Below are 21386 nucleotides of genomic sequence, written 5' to 3'. Positions count from 1 at the left end.
TCTTTTCATGTGCTTATTGGCCATTTGTATATCGTCTTTGGAGAAATGTCTAATCAGAGCCTTTGCCCATTTTTAAATTGGGCTATTTATCTTTTTATTATTGAGTTGTAAGGGTTCTTTATATATTTCTGGATACAAATCCTTATGAGATGTATGATTTACAAATATTTTCTCCCATTCTGTGGATTGTCTTATCAATTTATTGATGGTATTGTTTAGAGCACATTTTAAAAAAAGTTTTAATGAAGTTCAGTCTATTTTTCTTCTTTTGCTGCTTGTGCTTTTGGAGCTATATCTGAGAAGACTTTGCCTAACACAAGGTCATGAAGATTTACTCCTATGTGCCCCCCTCATTTAAATAACTATAGCTCTTTGGGTCAGAATGCTTTCAGAATAAAATTAACTTTTGAATAAGAAACATTTTTCATTTTAAGCAGTTTTCATTAGAGATCATTCATTAAGGAAAGCAACAGTGAATAATTTTTTGTTACTCCTTTCATTTTCTGTGAAAAACAAGTGAAGTGGCACCAAGTGTTTGCCTAGAATTGACAATTTTATTTTGTTAATTACTACGCTTATGTGTGTTGTTGAGGTAAAAAAAAAAAAATAGTATGCTAGTCATTTACTGTGGTTTTTACAATAGCTTTGATCAGTGTGGCTAAAGTCAGTTCTTAGAAATATCAGAAAAATTAGTGAATGTAGAAGTGTAGATGCTATGCTAGTTCATAGGAAAACCAGGCTCAAATTCAAGTTGCCCTAAATAGATAGCCCATGACTCCTTCCCTCACATCATCATGTATTATATATGTCTAAGGATAAGCACTAGCTACTAAATGCTGTGACATTTAGCAAAATTCATAATCTCTTATTCATTATTTCAAAGTAACACATTACTTGATTTCCTGAATTAGGTAAATAAAAGGGTTTGTTGACCCCATGTAATTTATGTACAATTCACAGAATGAAGTTGTAGGAACAATTTTATTTCACTCACAGCCATAAATAACCAAATATAAGGCACATTTTCTAAAGGCTTATACATTTTAAATCCAAAATATGATGTGATCTTATATGTAGAAAATCCTAAGGAATACACACAGACACACACATACACAAATACTAGAACTAATAAGAGTTCAACAAAATCACTAGGTATAAGATCAATATAAACATCAATTGTATTTCCATATCTTAGTAATGAGTAATTCAAATATGAAGTTAAGAAAATAGTTTCATTCACAATAGCATCAAAAAGAATAAAATATTTAGGAATAAATTTAACAAAAGAAGTATAAGACTTGTACACTGAAAACTATAAAACATTGCTGAAAAAAATTAAAGAAGATCTGAATAAATGAAGAGACATTCCATGTTCACAGATTGTAAGATTCAATATTGTTAAAATGGCAATTCAATATTGTGAAAACCATCTACATATTCAATACAATTCCTGTCAAAATCCCAGCTGGCTTTTTTCCCCCCAGAACTTGAGAAGCTGATCCTAAAATTCATATGGAAATGCAAAGGACTCAGACTAACCAAAACAATCTTGAAAAAGAAAGCCTTATACTGCCCAACTTCAAAATTTATTATAAAGCTACAGGAATCAAGATAGTGTGCTACTTGCTTACAGAAAGACATATATATCAATGTAGTAATTGAATTGAAAATCTGAAATAGACCCTTTTATGGTCAATTGATTTTTCACAAAGGTGCCAAGGCAATTTAATGTTAAAAGGATAGTCTTTTCAGCAAACAGTACTAGGATAATTATTATATCCTCAGACAAAAATATTAATTTGGACCCTTGTCTCATACCATATGCCAGAATTAACTAAAAATGGATAATAGGTCTAAATATAAGAATTAAGACTATAAAACTCTTAGAAGCAAACATAGAAGTAAATCTTTTTAACCTTGGATTAGGCATTGATTTCTTAGAAATGACACTTAAAGCACAAGTAATAAAAGAAAACATTGGTAAATTAGGTTTCATCAAAATGAAAAACTTGTATGCTTCAGAAGACATCACTGAGAAAATGAAATGGCAAACCGCAGACTTGGAAAAATTACTTGCAAATCATATATTCAAGCAAGGACTTGTATTCAAAATATATAAAGAGCTCTTACAACTCAATAATAAGAGGACAACCCAACTAAAAAATGGGCAAAAGATTTGAATAGACATTTCACCAACAAATGATCAATCAGCACATGAAAAGATGTTCAACATCATTAGTGACTATAGAAATGCAAATCAAAACCATAATGAGATATTACTTTACACCCACAAGAATGTAACTATAAACGGGCACGAGGTTTCTTTGGGGATGATGAAAATGTTCTAAAATTAGATTGTGGTGATGGTTGCACAGCTCTGTAAATTTACTATAAATCCATGGATTTTAAAATGAGTGAATTTATGGTATGTAAATTATATCTCAATAATGTTGTTAAAAAAGTCTTAAACCCAGAAATTGACAAGTAAACAGAATCTTAATTAACTAATATACTAATATTTCTTTCATGCTGGATAATACAACTGATTTTTTTTTTAATTTATTTATTATTTATTTATTATTTATTTTTGGCTGTGTTGGGTCTTCATATCTGTGCGAGGGCTTTCTCTAGTTGCGGCAAGTGAGGGCCACTCTTCATCGCGATGCGCGGGTCTCTCACTATCGCGGCCTCTCTTGTTGCGGAGCACAGGCTCCAGACGCGCAGGCTCAGTAGTTGTGGCTCACGGGCCTAGTTGCTCCGCGGCATGTGGGATCTTCCCAGACCAGGGCTCGAACTCGTGTCCCCTGCATTAGCAGGCAGATTCTCAACCACTGCGCCACCAGGGAAGGCCACAACTGATTATTAATCATGATATACATCCTGATCTAGAAGTTTATAGTCAAAAATCAAGTATATTTCTTGATGAAGGATAGTGAAGCTCAGTGGATTTCTAGTGTCATTAGAGTTCTTGATTAATAAGTTGGCAGTCTATCACCAACTTGGAACTGTTAGAATTGGAGTAAGGCTCTCTGCATGGTACAGTGGATGTGATTGCCGCTGTCCCGCTGGTAGACCTTGTCACCAACAGCAGTTAAGTTCATCACAAGCTCTTCACTTCATTTTCAAATTCCAGGAACACAAGACATGAATTCTTGTCAAGCTTTCATCGATTACTTACTTTGGTATGTATTTTGCTTTGTATTTCAATAGAGTAAAAAAGCCATAAAAAATATCCTACAAAAATGCACCCATTTACCAGCTCTCGAGCCACTTCTTCATGATGCTCCTCCCAATATTCTGAAGTATGTGGTTGGACAGTTCAGTAAGGTAAGACATGCTCTCTTAGCCTAGAAGTGGGGGAAGAAAATTGAAATGGGGTATTAACTTGTTTCTTCTGCTGGGTCAATGTTTTCTTGTGTAAGATGGGGGCAGGGTTTTGCTACTTAACTTTCACCTATCATATTGACACGGAAGGTAATACAGGTTAATAAAATTAACATAAGCTACTAAAATTCACACATAAATAATTCACACTTTCTTCTTCCTCACATTTTCCTCACAGCCTCTGTACTGTCTTTTTTATGTTCTTGGAGAGTAAAGAGTCAACATATAAAAACCTCATAGCGCAGATAATTTATACTGAGAAGTAACTTTTGGTAATTTTCCCAGTGTCTGTTAGTTTCACTCATCTGGGAACACTGCAAAGATCTTATAAAGGAAAGGAAAAAGGTCTCTGAGTCACTGAAATATTTTTTGCAACATGCATGCACTTTACCGGAGATGCTTTGAGACAGTCACTTGGAGTGTATTGACTTATTCTGTGAACAGTTTTAACAAACGTGGCTGTCGTATTTCTTAGACCACTGCAGATTTCAAGGTAGTAAGGTAGAAAGGTCAAGCTGCTGGAAGGGGCTCAGCCAGTGGGACTGACTGCTGAAAGCATAGGCTGAGAGAGAGTGAGTGCGTTCTCACAGCTGTGGATGGCCAGGAGGGGGACCCTAAGCTATCAACAACTGTGTTCAGGAGGTTGGGTTTAAGAAAGCAGGGTCTTTGGAATTAGTATCCCACTGTGGCTGTGAGCCCAGGCTCTGGAGCTGGGGTGCCTGGATTCCCCATTTACCAGCAGCAATGCCTTTAGCAAGTCTTGACCTCTCTAAACCTTAGTGTGATTACCCATAAATGGGCTTAATAAAACAACCTATTTATAGGGTCATTGTAAAGGTTAATGAGATGTTATATATAAAGAGTTTAGCTTAATCCCAGGCATATACTAAGCACTCAAAAAAAAAAAAAAAAACCCACAAAATCCCAGAAAGTTGTTTTTAAGAAATAAAACATGGATGTGGTTAAGGCTGATTTTTAAAAAATAATAAAAATGAGTGGTGGGCCAAATTCATTTGAATAGTCAGTTATAACGCTATATAAAGGAGGTACTACTGTTTGTATATTGCATTTCTACAAATAATGAACAAAAACTATATATTGCTGTAATGTTTAGGTTAGGCCCTACAGCTGAATAGGTCTAGTTTTAGGTACTCATCTGAAAGATCATACTGTCTGCTAACAGCCCTCAGTTCTCTGAATCCTTTCCATGATCTCCAACAGCTTGGTTGCCCCTCAAGCACCATAGTCACTGGATGGTAGAAGGTTGTAAGTTGCTGAAGGCCCCTCAGGATACAATTCTGTGTGTCAAACACCTATGCTCTGTGTTCCTCCTTCTAAGTAAATAATCGAACTTTGTTTTCTTGGTGCTAAGTAAGAAAGTGACCAGCTAATTCGATCAGCTAAGAGGGAGGGAGGTGTAAGGAGATGAGTGGATCATTCACAGTCATCAGCTCTTGAAAGTGAGTAGTTGACATGATCTCTGAAAGCTTCATTTTATCGTCTAATCTTTTCGGCTACAGGAAGTGAGATATTCTGGTTTTATTGAACTTGAACTTGAACTTTACTGAACTTTATGAAAATGAACACTAGCTTGAACTGAGTTCAAAATAAGTCACCTTGTAAAGTAAATCAGTGGGATTTGTGGAAGTTAGACAGCCAAGGTAAAATAAAGACAATACTGCATATCACATACTCTTATAAATGTGCCTTTGGGAATATTTCTTCAGGCAGAATTTTGCATTTTCTTAATCTAAGGATCCAGAGCACTAGAAGAGAGATGGGAAAGCAAGGCAGAAGGTAAAAAGGTATGAATTTAACGTGGCTGCAGACAGATAGGAGGTAATAAAAACCCTCCAGGCCAAACAAAATATTTAAAACCGACACATCTATAGGCTTTTCCATTTTTAGATATACACACTAGTGCCATCTTTTACTGTCCAGTTGATGCGTATTATCATTCTATTAGCAAGATCCTTTTGTAGTTTTAAGTATTAAAGTTCCTACATGTACCCAGCACTCTGTTAAGCATTAAGGGATAGGCAAAAAATGAATAAGACCAAGTTCTTTTTCAAGGAATTTTATAATCGAGCTGGGGGACCAGATGGAACAATCAGAAAACACTTCAATATGCTAGACTTCATGATAAACTTTAAAAAAAAAAAAATTGAGAAGGAATGAGTGAATGCAGCCTGAGATATTCAGGGAGGACTTCAGCGGAAGAAGTACAAGTGAAAAAAAAGCTGGTCTTTAAAGAAAGAGGAAGAATGGAGGAAGAAAGGGTGTTTCTGTCAGAGGGAATGGTAGCAATGGCCACGGAAGGAACAAAGCAGGAACCGCATCCCCAGCCCCCAGGACCTTCCTTATCTGTTCCTTGTCTGGTGGTCGTGTTGTCTTGCATGATTAACCTCTTCATCTCCACTGGCTCTTTCCTTTCAACACACTAACATCCATTGTCAAACCCAGTGACTTTGTTTAGTTCTCATTAGTCGCTTCTTAAAGTCTTCTCTCGCATTTGTTGATTCTTTACTTCCCTGGTTTTTCTTCTGTCTCTAACGTTAACCTCCTCAATTTCGTTTCTCTGCCTACTCCTTAGTATGTTCTTTCATTTCCTAAACATTTATTGAGCATCTATTAGGCACTAGAGAAATGAATGAATGAATGAATGGTTTCTACCTTCAATGCCATTTATGTGTGACAGACATATAAACTAATAATTAAAATATTATGTGGCAAGTGCACTGATAGGGGTTTAACAGAATTCCATGAGAGAAGAAAAGTACCCAACTCATCCTGGGAAAAGAGAATAGGGGTATCCCAGAGAAAGTTTCTTAAAGGAGGTGACATCTGAGCTGAGTCTTAAAACATAAGCAAGAGTGGGAATTTCCTGATGGTCCAGTTTCCACTGCAGGGGGGCACTGATTCGACCCCTGGTTGGGGAACTAAGATCCTGCATGCCACGTGGCGTGGCCAAAAAATAAAAAATAAAAAAGATAAGAGTGAGCCAAGGGCTTCCCTGGTGGCACAGTGGTTGAGAGTCTGCCTGCCAATGCAGGGGACACGGGTTCGAGCCCTGGTCTGGGAAGATCCCACATGCTGCGGAGCAACTAGGCCCGTGAGCCACAACTACTGAGCCTGCGCGTCTGGAGCCTGTGCTCCGTAACAAGAGAGGCCACGACAGTGAGAGACCCGCGCACCTCGATGAAGAGTGGCCCCCGCTCGCCGCAACTAGAGAAAGCCCTAGCACAGAAACGAAGACCCAACATAGCAATCAATCAATCAATCAATAAATCTTTAAAAAAAAAAAAAAAGAGTGAGCCAAGTAATGGGGGAGGTGTGTGGAGGGTGGAAAGGTATTCTAGGAAGAGGAAACAGCACAGGCAAAGGCAAGAAATGGTTTGGACACATCCTTTGAGATTATTGAAATAAAATTTAGCATAGAGGTTGGTAGGGAAGGGCGCTGGAGAGGTATTTAGGACCTGAGTCACAGAAGGCCCTCTGTGCCTTGTTAAGGAGCTTGGAGAGACCTCCATTTTGTATAAGACAAGAACAGATACTGCTTTACCTTGTATGTATATGAGTGGCTCTCCATTATCTTTACTCCTGTTCATTGCCTTTATTCCATCTCCGCAACATAAAAAGTTAACACATTTCTAAAAAGGCTGCATTTTACTTCCAATGATCAGCAAATTTAGGCTCATTACGTTACAGGTATATTGGACATAAATTCTCTTATACATTTCCTCAGATATATTATTGCTTTTCAGTAGTAAAAATCCAACTTGGAAAAGAAAAGCTGACATTTTTATGTGCTTCACTTTTCAAGGTGCTGCCACATGATAGCAAAGCTCGACGACTTTTTGTAACAAGTGGTGGACTTAAAAAGATTCAAGAAATAAAAGCAGAACCTGGATCTCTCCTTCAAGAATACATCAACAGTATTAACAACTGTTACCCAGAAGAAATAGTAAGGTGGGAAAAATGGACTTTGAGAAGGTCAAAGTTATAATGTAGTTTTTCTGTTCTCAAACCTAGATTTTATATCTACTGTGTCAAAATGTGGACTTTGAAATAGCACATAAGACCAGTGTATACTTCTACTACTCTCTTGATCTCTTTTATCCCTCAAATTAAATGATGTTCTGATTGACACATACATTTCCACATCAAACTGGAATGCCATTTGAGATATTTCTGTACTAATTTAATACATGCTTTACTAAAGAGTGCTCAAATACAGAGTTCAAAGTAAATTAACAATCTTTAATATGAACCTGATTTAGAAAGAGTCTGATTTTCATAGTTCCCTGCATATTATTTCTCTACCTTAAGCTCCATTCATATCAGTGAGAGTATTACAAATAAAAAAGAGATGTTGAATGGCAAAGAGAAAGTTACTATCTATATTTGAAAAAATTAAATAAATAATGTTTTTTATGAAATGCAGATGCTTCATAGTAATGTAGCAGGAAGCTTTTTTTCAAGATTAATTTTTTTAATGATGTTGGTTTGCAGAGCATTAAACCTAAGCCTCAGTCCCTGTAAACCTAAAAGAGAACTATACCACTAAACCCCAAATAAGTAAAAGCAAAGTTACCAAGTACAGATAGAATTATTAAGCAACTGAATCTTGAAAAATGTCCACAAAACATGCAGAATTAAAGGCTATATTTAACTATATTTTTCTAATACTACACTCATTTCTTATTTTCTCTTAATATTAGAGATTACAAATTCCAATTTTTAAACTTTGTTATAATTTATGTGTTATATAAACTATTCTTCCTATTTATTTTTCTTCAATTTATTTATTTATTTTTTAAACTTTTTTTTATTGGCATATAGTTGATTAACAGTGTTGTGATAGTTTCAGGTGTACAGCAAAGTGATTCAGTTATACATATACATGTATCTATTCTTCAAATTCTTTTCCCATTTAGGTTGTTACATAATATTAAGCAGAGTTCCCTGTGCTATACAGTAGGTCCTTGTTGGTTATCCATTTTAAATACAGCAGTGTTTACATGTCAGTCACAAACTCCCTAACTATCCCTTCCACTCACCCTTCCCCCCTGGTAACCATAAGTTCATTCTCTAAGTCTGTGAGTCTGTTTCTGTTTTGTAAATAAGTTCATTTGTATCATTTCTTTTTAGATTCCGCATATAAGTGATATCATACGATATTTCTCTTTCTCTGTCTGACTTAACTTCACTCAGTATGACAATCTCTAGGTCGGTCCATGTTGCTGCAAATGGCATTATTTCATTCTTTTTAATGGCTGAGTAATATTCCACTGTATACATGTACCACATCTTCTTTATCCATTCCTCTGTTGATGGACATTTAGGTTGCTTCCATGTCTTGGCTATTGTAAACAGTGCTGCAGTGAACACTGGGGTGCATATATCCTTTTGGACCACGTTTTTCTCTGGATATATGGTCAGGAGTGAGATTGCAGGATCATATGGTAGCTCTATTTTTAGTTTTTTAAGGAACTTCCAGACTGTTCTCCATAGTGGCTGTACCAATTTACATTCCCACCAACAGTGTAGGAGGGTTCCCTCTTCTCCACACCCTCTACAGCATTTATTGTTTGTGGATTTTTTGATGATAGCCATTTTGACTGGTGTGAGGTGATATCTCATTGTAGTTTTGATTTACATTTCTCTAATAATTAGTGATGTTGAACATCTTTTCATGTGCTTCTTGGCCATCTGTATGTCATCTCTGGAGAAATGTCTATTTAGGTCTTCTGCCCATTTTTTGACTGGGGTTGTTTGTTTTGATGATATTAAGCCGCATGAGCTGTTTATAAGTTTTGGAGACTAATCCTTTGTCAGTCACATCATTTGCAAATATTTTCTCCCAATCTGCGGGTTGTCTTTTCATTTTGTTTATGGTTTCCTTTGATGTGCAAAAGCTTTTGAGTTTAATTAGGTCCCATTTGTTTATTTTCGTTTTTATTTCCATTACTCTGGGAGTATTCTTCCTATTTAATATCAGTGGTTTTTAATACATATGGTAACATTGATTTTAAAAGCACAAAAATAATTTTAAGATTGAAATTTGTTTTATATTCACATATACTCTGCCAGTAAATTCTTTCCAGAGGTGTACAAGTTCATTCACTTTGGGGAGGTTTATGAGAACTTCTTGACCAAAAGAGTTCCAATAAATTAGCTTTGAAAATATTAATATATATAAAATACATCAAAGGAGTAGTATATCATAACATGTATGTATATACTATGTATAATATATAAATAAAATAATATACCAGAAAGGTTGTATAACATATAAATATGTGTGAACCCACTAAATGAAGGAAATATGAAAATCTTTTATGAAGAAAATTAAGTTAATTTTTGTGCATGGAATGTATGTCCCTTCAGGAAGAATGCTATTTTATATAAGTTTAAAATAACTTTCTATGCAATTTTCTAACATAAACAGAATTATAGAAAAATGGAAAAAGCAAACTAACTGGTCCCCCAAATGGATTGACCTATTAGAATTAACCAATGGTAAGATGCTTTCTTGAATAGAAGTCTTCTTTCCACTAATTTCTAGGATTGTTTTACAGGACACCAGGGGAAATAAAAAACTCTGTCATGTTAGAATTTGACCTGGTTCTTTGTCAAAATACCATTGTAAAATTTCCACTTCTCATATTCTGGGATCTGGGATTTCATTTTAAAAACTGGCTAATTATCATGAAGAATTTTGGTTAGCTGGCTAACTTTTTCAAGTTTCTGACATATATTTTTTAAAGCATTGGGCTCTATAGAACTTAGAGGAGTTTTATAGAAATCTCTGAAAATTTGCCTTTCTATGAAAGCAGACAAATATAATATCAAAATTGTTTAATTTTTGCTATCATAATTCTCAAAAATGACTTGGTGACTATTTTAGAATTATTCTTTATAAGACAGATTATCAGTGGATACATTCTCTCAGCTGTTTTTAGCCTAAACATTTATTTCACATTGCCTTCTAATTTTAGTAATCTTTAAAAATGTTTAATAAAGGTGGTTGGTATGAGAGGGAAGGCGCCCAGGATGAGATGTTAGAAGACCTAAGTTCTAATCCTGGGCCACTCCACAGCTGTTGTCTTCTGGATCTCTGCCTAAACTGGGGTGCGAGGCATGCATATAGTCTTCCATTCAGCACATTTCTGGTGTGATAACAGCTATTACAGTAACCCAAATTCTACATGGGTCTAGGATGAGTTAACTCCCCTATATTCTTAAAGGCCAGGAAGAAGTAGGGTGATAGCCAGAGGAAAGGCATTTCCAGTTCTTTTTTGGAAGTTCGTTTTGGTTCTTTCATGAGGAGTATGGCTAAAAGCTCGGACTTAGGTATCAAACAGATCTAAGTTCCTATCTCAGTCCAAACGACTTGCTAACTGTGACTTTGAAGATATTACTTAACCCTCTTAGCCAGTTTCCTCATCTGTAAAATGTGAATAATTACCTACTTCACAGAGTTGCTATTAGGATTAAGTGAGAGGCTATTAGGATTAGCCACAGGGTTTACAGATAGGAAGAATTCAATTCAGTAAATATCTGTGTTATGGTCCTCTGTGGGCACCCCTCTTCTTGTTCTTTTTTTCTTTTTCTTTTTTTTTTAAGTTGAAATACTGTTGATTTACAATGTTGTGTTAGTTTCTGGTGTACAGCAAAGTGATTCATATATATATATTCAGATATATTCATATATTCTTTTTCATATTCTTTTCCATTATGGTTTATTACAGGATATTGAATATAGTACCCTGTGCTATACAGTAGGACCTTGTTGTTTATCTATTTGATATATAGTAGTTTGTATCTGCTAATCTCGAACTCTGAATTTATCCCTTCCCCATCCCCTGCCCTCTCTGGTAACCATAAGTTTGTTTTCTATGTCTGTGAGTCTGTTTCTGTTTTGTAAATAAGTTCATTTGTATCACATTTTAGATTCCACATGTAAGTGATATGATATGGTATTTGTCTTTCTCTTTCTGGCTTACTTCACTTACTATGATAATCTCTAGGTCCATCCATGTTGCTGCAAATGCCATCATTTCATTCTTTTATATGGTTGAGTAGTATTCCATTGTGTGTGTGTGTGTGCGTGTGTGTGTATGTGTATGTATGTATACTAAATCTTTATCCATTCATCTGTCGATGGACATTTAGGTTGCTTCCATGTCTTGGCTACTGTAAATAGTGCCTCTGTGAATATTGGGGTGTATGTATCTTTTCAAATTATAGTTTTGTCTGGATATATGCCCAGGAGTGTTATTGCTGGATCGTATGGCAACTCTATTTTTAGTTTTTAAGGAACCTCCATGCTGTTTTCCACAGTGGCTGCACCAACTTACATTCCCATCAACAATGTAGGAGGATTATTTCTCCACACTCTCTCCAGCATTTGTTATTTGTAGACTTTTTAATGATGGCCATTCTGACCAGTGTGAGGTGATATCTCATTGTAGTTTTTATTTGCATTTCTCTAATAATTAGCAATGTTGAACATCTTTTCATGTGCCTGTTGGACATCTGTGTGTCATCGTTGGAGAAATGTCTATTGAGGTGTTCTACCCATTTTTTGATTGGGTTTTTTGTTTTTCTGTTATTGAGTTATATGAGCTGTTTGTATATTTTGGAAATTAAGCCCTTGTTGGTCGCATCATTTTCAAATATTTTCTCCCAGTCCATAGACTTTTCATTTTGTTTACCGTTTCCTTTGCTTACAGAACCTTGTAAGTTTGATTAGGTCCCATTTGTTTATTGTTGCTTTTATTTCTATTGCCTTGGGAGACTGACCTTAGAAAACATTGCTACAATTTATGTCAGAAAATGTTTTGCCTGTGTTCTCTTCTAGGAGTTTTATGGTGCCATGTCTTATATTTAAGTCTTTGAGCCATTTCCAGTTTATTTTTATGTATGGTGTGAGGGAGTGTTCTAACTTCATTGATTTACATGTGGCTGTCCAGCTTTCCCAACACCAAAGAAACAGATATTCAGGTACAGGAGGGTCCCAAACAGACCTACACCAAGGCATATTATTCTTGTTCTTTTTTCTATCCATGTTAAGTCACATTATTAGCTAGATCAAATTTAACATTATAATAATACTGGAGAAACTTATGTAGCAGCACTTGGCCACTTATCATTTTTTCACTATTTGTTTTGATGATAAATGCATAGCAAGCAAATATTTGTTTCATTTCTGCAAGTATAAAAGACATAAATACAGATTGTTCTGATTAGATTTAAATTGCTTTTAATTGCTAAGGTAGGGATTCCAAACTCTTTCCTGATGAGAAGCTACTTTTGAATTCCTTAGCGACCAGAGGGCAGACAGCAGAAGCAAGAAGAACTACAATCCTGCAGCCTGTGGAACAAAAACCACATTCACAGAAAGATAGACAAGATGAAAATGCAGAGGGCTATGTACCAGAAGAAGGAACAAGATAAAACCCCAGAAAAACAACTAAATGAAGTGGAGATAGCCAACCTTCCAGAAAAAGAATTCAGAATAATGATAGTGAAGATGATCCAGGACCTCGGAAAAAGAATGGAGGCAAAGATCGAGAAGATGCAAGAAATGTTTAACAAAGACCTAGAAGAATTAAAGAACAAACAAACAGAGGTGAACAATACAATAACTGAAATGAAAACTACACTAGAAGGAATCAATAGCAGAATAACTGAGGCAGAAGAACAGATAAATGACCTGGAAGACAGAATGGTGGAATTCACTGCAGCGGAACAGAATAAAGAAAAAAGAATGAAAAGAAATGAAGACAGCCTAAGAGACCTCTGGGACAACATTAAACGCAACAACATTCGCATTACAGGGGTCGCAGAAGGAGAAGAGAGAGAGAAAGGACCCAAGAAAATATTTGAAGAGACTATAGTCGAAAACTTCCCTAACATGGGAAAGGAAATAGCCACCCAAGTCCAGGAAGTGCAGAGAGTCCCATACAGGATAAACCCAAGGAGAAACACGCCAAGACACATAGTAATCAAATTGGCAAAAATTAAAGACAAAGAAAAATTATTGAAAGCAGCAAGGGAAAAACGACAAATAACATACAAGGGAACTCCCATAAGGTTAACAGCTGATTTCTAGCAGAAACTCTACAAGCCAGAAGGGAGTGGCATGATATACTTAAAGTGACGAAAGGGAAGAACCTACAACCAAGATTACTCTACCCGACAAGGATCTCATTCAGATTTGATGGAGAAATCAAAAGCTTTACAGACAAGCAAAAGCTAAGAGAATTCAGCACCACCAAACCAGCTCTACAACAAATGCTAAAGGAACTTCTCTAAGTGGGAAACACAAGGGAAGAAAAGAACCTACAAAAACAAACCCAAAACAATTAAGAAAATGGTCATAGGAACGTGTACATATCGATAATTACCTTAAACATGAATGGATTAAATGCTCCAACCAAAAGACACAGGCTCGCTGAATGGATACAAAAACAAGACCCATATATATGCTGCCTACAAGACACGCACTTCAGACCTAGGGACACATTCAGACTGAAAGTGAGGGGATGGAAAAAGATATTCCATGCAAATGGGAATCAAAAGAAAGCTGGAGTAGCAATACTCACATCAGATAAAATAGACTTTAAAATAAAGAATGTTACAAGAGACAAGGAAGGACACCATATAATGATCAAGGGATCAATCCGAGAAGAAGATATAACAATTATAAATATATATGCACACAACATAGGAGCACCTCAATACAGAAGGCAAATGCTAAGAGCTCTAAAAGAGGAAATTGACAGTAACACAATACTAGTGGGGGACTTTAACATCTCACTTACACCAATGGACAGATCATCCAAAATGAAAATAAATAAGGAAACAGAAGCTTTAAATGACACAATAGACCAGATAGATTTAATTGATATTTATAGGACATTCCATCCAAAAACAGCAGATTACACTTTCTTCTCAAGTGCGCACGGAACATTCTCCACAATAGATCACATCTTGGTTCACAAATCAAGCCTCAGTAAATTTAAGAAAATTGAAATCATATCAAGCATCTTTTCTGACCACGATACTATGAGATTAGAAATGAATTACAGGGAAAAAAACGTAAAAAACAAACACATGGAAGCTAAACAATACGTTACTAAATAACCAAGAGATCACTGAAGAAATCAAAGAGGAAATCAAAAAATACCTAGAGACAAATGACAATGAAAACACGATGATCCAAAACCCATGGGATGCAGCAAAAGCAGTTCTAAGAGGGAAGTTTATAGCTATACAAGCCTACCTCAAGAAACAAGAAAAATCTCAAATAAACAATCTCACCTTACACCTAAAGGAACTAGAGAAAGAAGAACAAACAAAACCCAAAGTTAGCAGAAGGAAAGAAATCATAAAGATCAGAGCAGAAATAAATGAAATAGAAACAAAGAAAATGATAGCAAAGATCAATAAAACTAAAAGCTTGTTCTTTGAGAAGATAAACAAAATTGATAAACCATTAGCCAGACTCATCAAGAAAAAGAGGGAGAGGACTCAAATCAATAAAATTGGAAATGAAAAAGGAGAAGTTACAACAGACACCGTGGAAATACAAAGCATCCTAAGAGACTACTGCAAGCAACTCTATGCCAATAAAATGGACAACCTGGAAGATGTGGACAAATTCTTAGAAAGGTATAGCCTTCCAAGACTGAACCAGGAGGAAATAGAAAATATGAACAGACCAATCACAAGTAATGGAGTTGAAACTGTGATTAAAAATCTTCCAACAAACAAAAGTCCAGGACCAGATGGCTTCACAGGTGAATTCTATCAAACATTCAGAGAAGAGCTAACACCCATCCTTCTCAAACTCTTCCAAAAAATTGCAGAGAAAGGAACACTCCCAAACTCATTCTATGAGACCACCATCACCCTGATACCAAAACCAGACAAAGATACTACAAAAAAAGAAAATTACAGACCAATATCACTGATGAATATAGATGCAAAAATCCTCAACAAAATACTAGCAAACAGAATCCAACAGCACGTTAAAAGGATCATACACCATGATCAAGTGGGATTTATCCCAGGGATGCAAGCATTCTTCAATGTATGTAAATCAATCAATGTGATACACCATATTGACAAATTGAAGAATAAAAACCATATGATCATCTCAATAGATGCAGAAGAAGCTTTTGACAAAATTCGACACCCATTTATGATAAAAACTCTCCAGAAACTGGGCATAGAGGGAACCTACCTCAACATAATAAAGGCCATATATGACAAACCCACAGCAAACATCATTCTCAATGGTGAAAAACTGAAAGCATTTCCTCTAAGATCAGGAACAAGACAAGGATGTCCACTCTCACCACTGTTATTCAACATAGTTTTGGAAGTCCTAGCCACGGCAATCAGAGAAGAAAAAGAAATAAAAGGAATACAAATTGGAAAAGAAGAAGTAAAACTGTCATTGTTTGCAGATGACATGATACTATACATAGAGAATCCGAAAGATGCCACCAGAAAACTACTAGAGCTAATCAATGAATTTGGTAAAGTTGCAGGATACAAAATTAATGCACAGAAATCTCTTGCATTCCTATACACTAATGATGAAAAATCTGAAAGAGAAATTAAGGAAACACTCCCATTTACCATTGCAACAAAAAGAATAAAATACCTAGGAATAGACCTACCTAGGGAGACAAAAGACCTGTATGCAGAAAACTATAAGACACTGATGAAAGAAATTAAAGATGATACCAACAGATGGAGAGATATACCATGTTCTTGGATTGGAAGAATCAATATTGTGAAAATGACTATACTACCCACAGCAATCTACAGATTCAATGCAATCCCTATCAAATTACCAATGGCATTTTTTACGGAACTAGAACAAAAAAATCTTAAAATTTATATGGAGACAGAAAAGACCCCGAATAGCCAAAGCAGTCTTGAGGGAAAAAAACGGAGCTGGAGGAATCAGACTCCCTGACTTCAGACTATACTATAAAGCTACAGTAATGAAGACAATATGGTACTGGCACAAAAACAGAAACATAGATCAATGGAACAAGATAGAAAGCCCAGAGATAAACCCACGCACCTATGGTCAACTAATCTATGATAAAGGAGACAAGGATATACAATGGAGAAAAGACAGTCTCTTCAATAAGTGGTGCTGGGAAAACTGGACAGGTACATTTAAAAGAATGAAATTAGAACACTCCCTAACACCATACACAAAAATAAAGTCAAAATGGATTAGAGACCTAAATGTAAGACCAGACACTATAAAACTCTTAGAGGAAAACATAGGAAGAACATTCTTTGACATAAATCACAGCAAGATCTTTTTTGATCCAGCTCCTAGAGTAAGTAATGGAAATAAACACAAAAATAAACAAATGGGACCTAATGAAACTTCAAAGCTTTTGCACAGCAAAGGAAACCATAAACAAGACGAAAAGACAACCCTCAGAATGGGAGAAAATATTTGCAAACGAATCAACGGACAGAGGATTAATCTCCAAAATATATAAACAGCTCATGCAGTTCAATATTAAAAAACCAAACAACCCAGTCCAAAAATGGGCAGAAGACCTAAATAGACATTTCTCCAAAGAAGACATACAGATGGCCAAGAAGCACATGAAAAGCTGCTCAACATCACTAATTATTAGAGAAATGCAAATCAAAACTACAATGAGGTATCACCTCATACCAGTTAGAATGGGCATCATCAGAAAATCTACAAACAACAAATGCTGGAGAGGGTGTGGAGAAAAGGGAACCCTTCTGCACTGTTGGTGGGAATGTAAATTGATACGGCCACTGTGGAGAACAGTCTGGAAGTTCCTTAAAAAACTAAAAATAGAATTACCATATGATCCAGCAATCCCACTACTGGCCATATACCCAGAGAAAACCATAATTCAAAAAGACACATGCACCCCAATGTTCATTGCAGCACTATTTACAATAGCCAGGTCATGGAAGCAACCTAAATGCCCATCGACAGATGAATGGATAAAGAAGATATGGTACATATATACAGTGGAATATTACTTAGCCATAAAAAGGAATGAAATTGTGTCATTTGTTGAGATGTGGATGGATCTAGAGACTGTCATACAGAGTGAAGTTAAGTCAGAAAGAGAAAAACAACTATCGTATATTAATGCATATATGTGGAACCTAGAGTAATGGTATAGGTGAACCAGTTTGCAGGGCAGAAATTGAGACATAGATGTAGAGAACAAACGTATGGACACCAAGCGGGGAAAGCAACAGGGGGGTGGGGCAGGGTGGTGGTGGTGGTGGTGGTGGTGGTGGTGGTGTGATGAATTGGGTGATTGGGATTGACATGTATACACTGATGTGTATTAAATTGATGACTAATAAGAACCTGCTGTATAAAAAAATAAAATTTAAAAATTAAAAATAAAATTAAATCAAATAGAAAAAAAATCCCAACAATTCCTGAGAATTTAGAAACAGAAGCCAATTTTACTAATTTCTTATTGTTTGTAAAAGTAATTATCTTAAGTGACTTAAGAACACAATATTTTAAATATAAATCCATTTTTGGAGTACATTCTGAAGACAAATGTACAAAGAATCAAAAAAAAAAGTCTACAGATAATAAATGCTACAGATGGTGTAGAGAAAAGGGAACCCTCGTGTATTGTTGGTGGGGATGTAAATTGGTGGAGCCACTATGGAAAACAGTATGAAGTTTCCTTAAATAAAAATAGGCCAAAAAGAAAAAAAAAGAATTCCTTAGCATCAGACAGGTTCTAGCTGGAATGGGATTTCTGACAGTTAATGGGTAACTTGATGTACTTATTTATGGGTCCATACACTGAGATACATACGTGATCTGTATGCATTTATGAGAAGTTAGGTAGTGATAAATGTACACCCTGCTGAGGGGGTGAGAAGTATAAGTCCTGAGCACATTTCCTTCCCTGTGGGGAATCCTGGAGATTGTGGCATCGCTGAGGTCCCTGGGGAGACAGGTATACAGTGGCAATTAGCTTGGCAATTAGCCAGGTAAAACCTCAAGAATTATAGGTAGGTCCTAATTTATTTATTGGGGACATTTATTTTAAAGCAATACTGTCCAACAGAAATATAATATGAGGCACATATGTCATTTAAAATATTCTAGTAGCCACATTTTAAAAAGTAAAATGAAACAGGGTAAATAAATATTAATGATATATTTTTGTTAGCCCAATATATCTAAGCTTTATAATTTCAATTTGTAATCAGTATAAAAATTATCAATCAGCTATTTTACATTTTTTATACTAAGTTTTTGAAATCTGGTGTGTATTTTATCACTTCTAGTGCATCTCAATTCAGATATTAAATTTCATTGGAAATACATGATCTGTATTTAGATTATATAAAGTTTACAGTTAAAAAAGTAGATTCACAAGTTGTTCCAAGCACACCTAAAATTTTTCTAATAACTAATTGAATATGAGTTATTAATATTTTTAATCAAAATTAAATATAAAAATTCAGTTCCTCAGTCATATTTCTAGGGCTCGAGAACCACATGTAGCTAGTGGCTACCATATGAAGCAGCACAATTTTTAAAGTTTTGGTTTTTCTAAATCCACTTTCTACCATTTCTATAAAAGTACCTATCTTGTGTCTAACACATTTATAAGACCCAGGAAGGTGAGGCCTGCTTAAAATTTGTGACTAACTCAGAGAGAAACAGTTGTAACTTCCTTGGTTTAGGAATACTTTGAAGAGACTCACTGTTGAGGGACAATTTTTTTCAAGGATAGGAGGCCTTTGGTGGAGATACATTCTTTAAGGTAGCTCTTTATTTATGCATGTATCTATCTGTTTATCTATGACTGCCTATAAGCACACTGTTGAGAAAACACAGTTTTATCCACGTTAACTTGACAAATTGTGGAAGAAATTAATGTAATATAAATTATGAGTTTTTAAGTCAAGCATCTGAGGATAGATAAAGATTATTAACAAAGGATAAAGCAAGTCTTGAATATCAGGTTTTATTTGGAGAAAACACCTTAGGAGGTTTAATTATTTTGAATGTTTTAGAAAATTTTAAATTACACTTACTAGATTTTTTTATCCATTTAGTGTATTCTAGAATGCCAAATTTTATTTGACATACTTTTATATGCATATAAATTCTTTTCATGGTATATGAAGCATCTCACAATGCATTAATCAATATATATAATACTTTTATACTGTATATTTTATAAAATGATAAATTTATAAATGTAAATTTATAGTACTATAGATGCCCAAAACCAACGAAAAGGATTATTTCCTAGGTTAGTATGATGAAGTATTTGTAAACTATTTATTGAATAGCTGTTTAATGTGAATTATACTCCCAGAAATTTTTGTTTTTATGGGTAGCCAGGTCTGATTAAAACATACGTTGAGGGCTTCCCTGATGGCACAGTGGTTGAGAATCCGTCTGCCAATGCAGGGGACTTGGGTTTGAGCTCTGGTCCAGGAAGATCCCACATGCCGCAGAGCAACTAAGCCCATGCGCCACAACTACTGAGCCCGCGAGCCACAACTACTGAGCCCGCGAGCCACAACTACTGAGCCCTTGTGCCACAACTACTGAAGCCCATGCACCTAGAGCCCATGGTCCGAAACAAGAGAAGCCTCCGCAATGAGAAGCCCGTGCACCAAAACGAAGAGTAGCCTCCGCTCGCCGCAACTAGAGAAAGTCCACGTGCAGCAACGAAGACCCAACGCAGCCAAAAATAAATAAATAAATTAATTAATTTAAAAAAAAACATATGTTGAGAATAATCTGTAGGGTAGTCAGAATGCGGAAGTTGATTAGTAATGATAGACTGTGTTGTCTAACTTACAAAAAAACCCATTGCTGTGATCGTGAAAGCAACATCAGTCACTTGACATAATGAAAACAAAGTCTCTGTAATAAAATACTGTTACTGGATCCAAGTTTCTGGCTTTGAAAATACCCCTTCTTTGCCATTGCATTGATATCCCTTAAATGTTTGCTGTTTCTCTGGCACAGTCTTGTGAGCTGTTGTTCTCTTCCTTGATCATCTCTACCCTCGTGCACAAAGCATTCCTGGAGCATAACTGGTCAGTGTATTAGAGGTTTCACTCAGAGAATTATTTCAGATAAATATCTTATATTAAATCTTTTTTGCCTACTGTGCCGAATCTTTTCACAAAGATCTAATAGAAAATTTTCTTTTTCAGGTATTATTCCCCTGGATATTCAGATATACTTCTGCAGAGAGTGGACAGCTATCAACCACTTACTAACTGAGCAAAGTTACATTTTTATACTGGAATTCACAGCAGAGTATTTATGAATGACAGTTGTTAAAGCTCTTTCTAAATATTTGAACTAAATACATTCTAGCTTTATTCACTGTGAAAAACCTTTGAATATTTTCTAAATTTATGGAATACTTTAAAAATTAGTGGCTTGAATGTATGAGGAACTATTCATGTTCATTTGCATAGGATATGCTCTAAAGGTAAATTTTTAAAAGACATTAAAGGATCTAAGGCATTAGTTATTGTTCCATTAAAGACCACACGCACACGCACACACACACACACACACACCCTTCCAACTAGATACAGATGAAAGATGGTGTTCAAAAACTCTTAATTATTTTGCCAATTCCTCACAGGCACAGGCAAGGAAGGCTGGCCTTGCAAATTCCACAGTAGGCTATCCAAGGGAAGTACTAGCTGAAAGAGGACACTGATGACAAAGTACAGGGCATTTGAAAGACATACTGATGCTGGTTACATAAATGTGTTAGCCGAACACATGGAATCAATCGATAACCTGGCAGGTTTTCCTAAAATTTAGGAAGTCTCCTCTTCATCCTAAGCTTCCTAAACCTTTTCTTACCCTACCTAAACTGTTCCTTACCTTTCCTGGGGCTGGACAGGGTAGAAGTCAATATTAAGCACAATACTACTGCAGG

General features: G+C 35.6%; 1 protein-coding gene across 1 annotated transcript in view; it reads left to right on the top strand.

Annotated features, from left to right (window-relative positions):
• Positions 1–20710, top strand: part of SPAG6 (sperm associated antigen 6) — a 72268-nt gene extending 51558 nt beyond the window's left edge. Inside the window, exons 9-11 of the mRNA XM_061181593.1 lie at positions 3211–3327; positions 7208–7353; positions 20641–20710. Of these exons, the coding sequence (XP_061037576.1) occupies positions 3211–3327; positions 7208–7353; positions 20641–20710 (333 nt within the window). The remainder of the gene's footprint in view (positions 1–3210; positions 3328–7207; positions 7354–20640) is intronic.
• The last annotated feature ends 676 nt before the right edge of the window (positions 20711–21386 follow it).

This window comes from Eubalaena glacialis, chromosome 2, assembly GCF_028564815.1.
Source record: "Eubalaena glacialis isolate mEubGla1 chromosome 2, mEubGla1.1.hap2.+ XY, whole genome shotgun sequence".
NCBI lineage: Eukaryota > Metazoa > Chordata > Mammalia > Artiodactyla > Balaenidae > Eubalaena > Eubalaena glacialis.
This window is presented reverse-complemented; position numbering and strand designations above follow the sequence as displayed.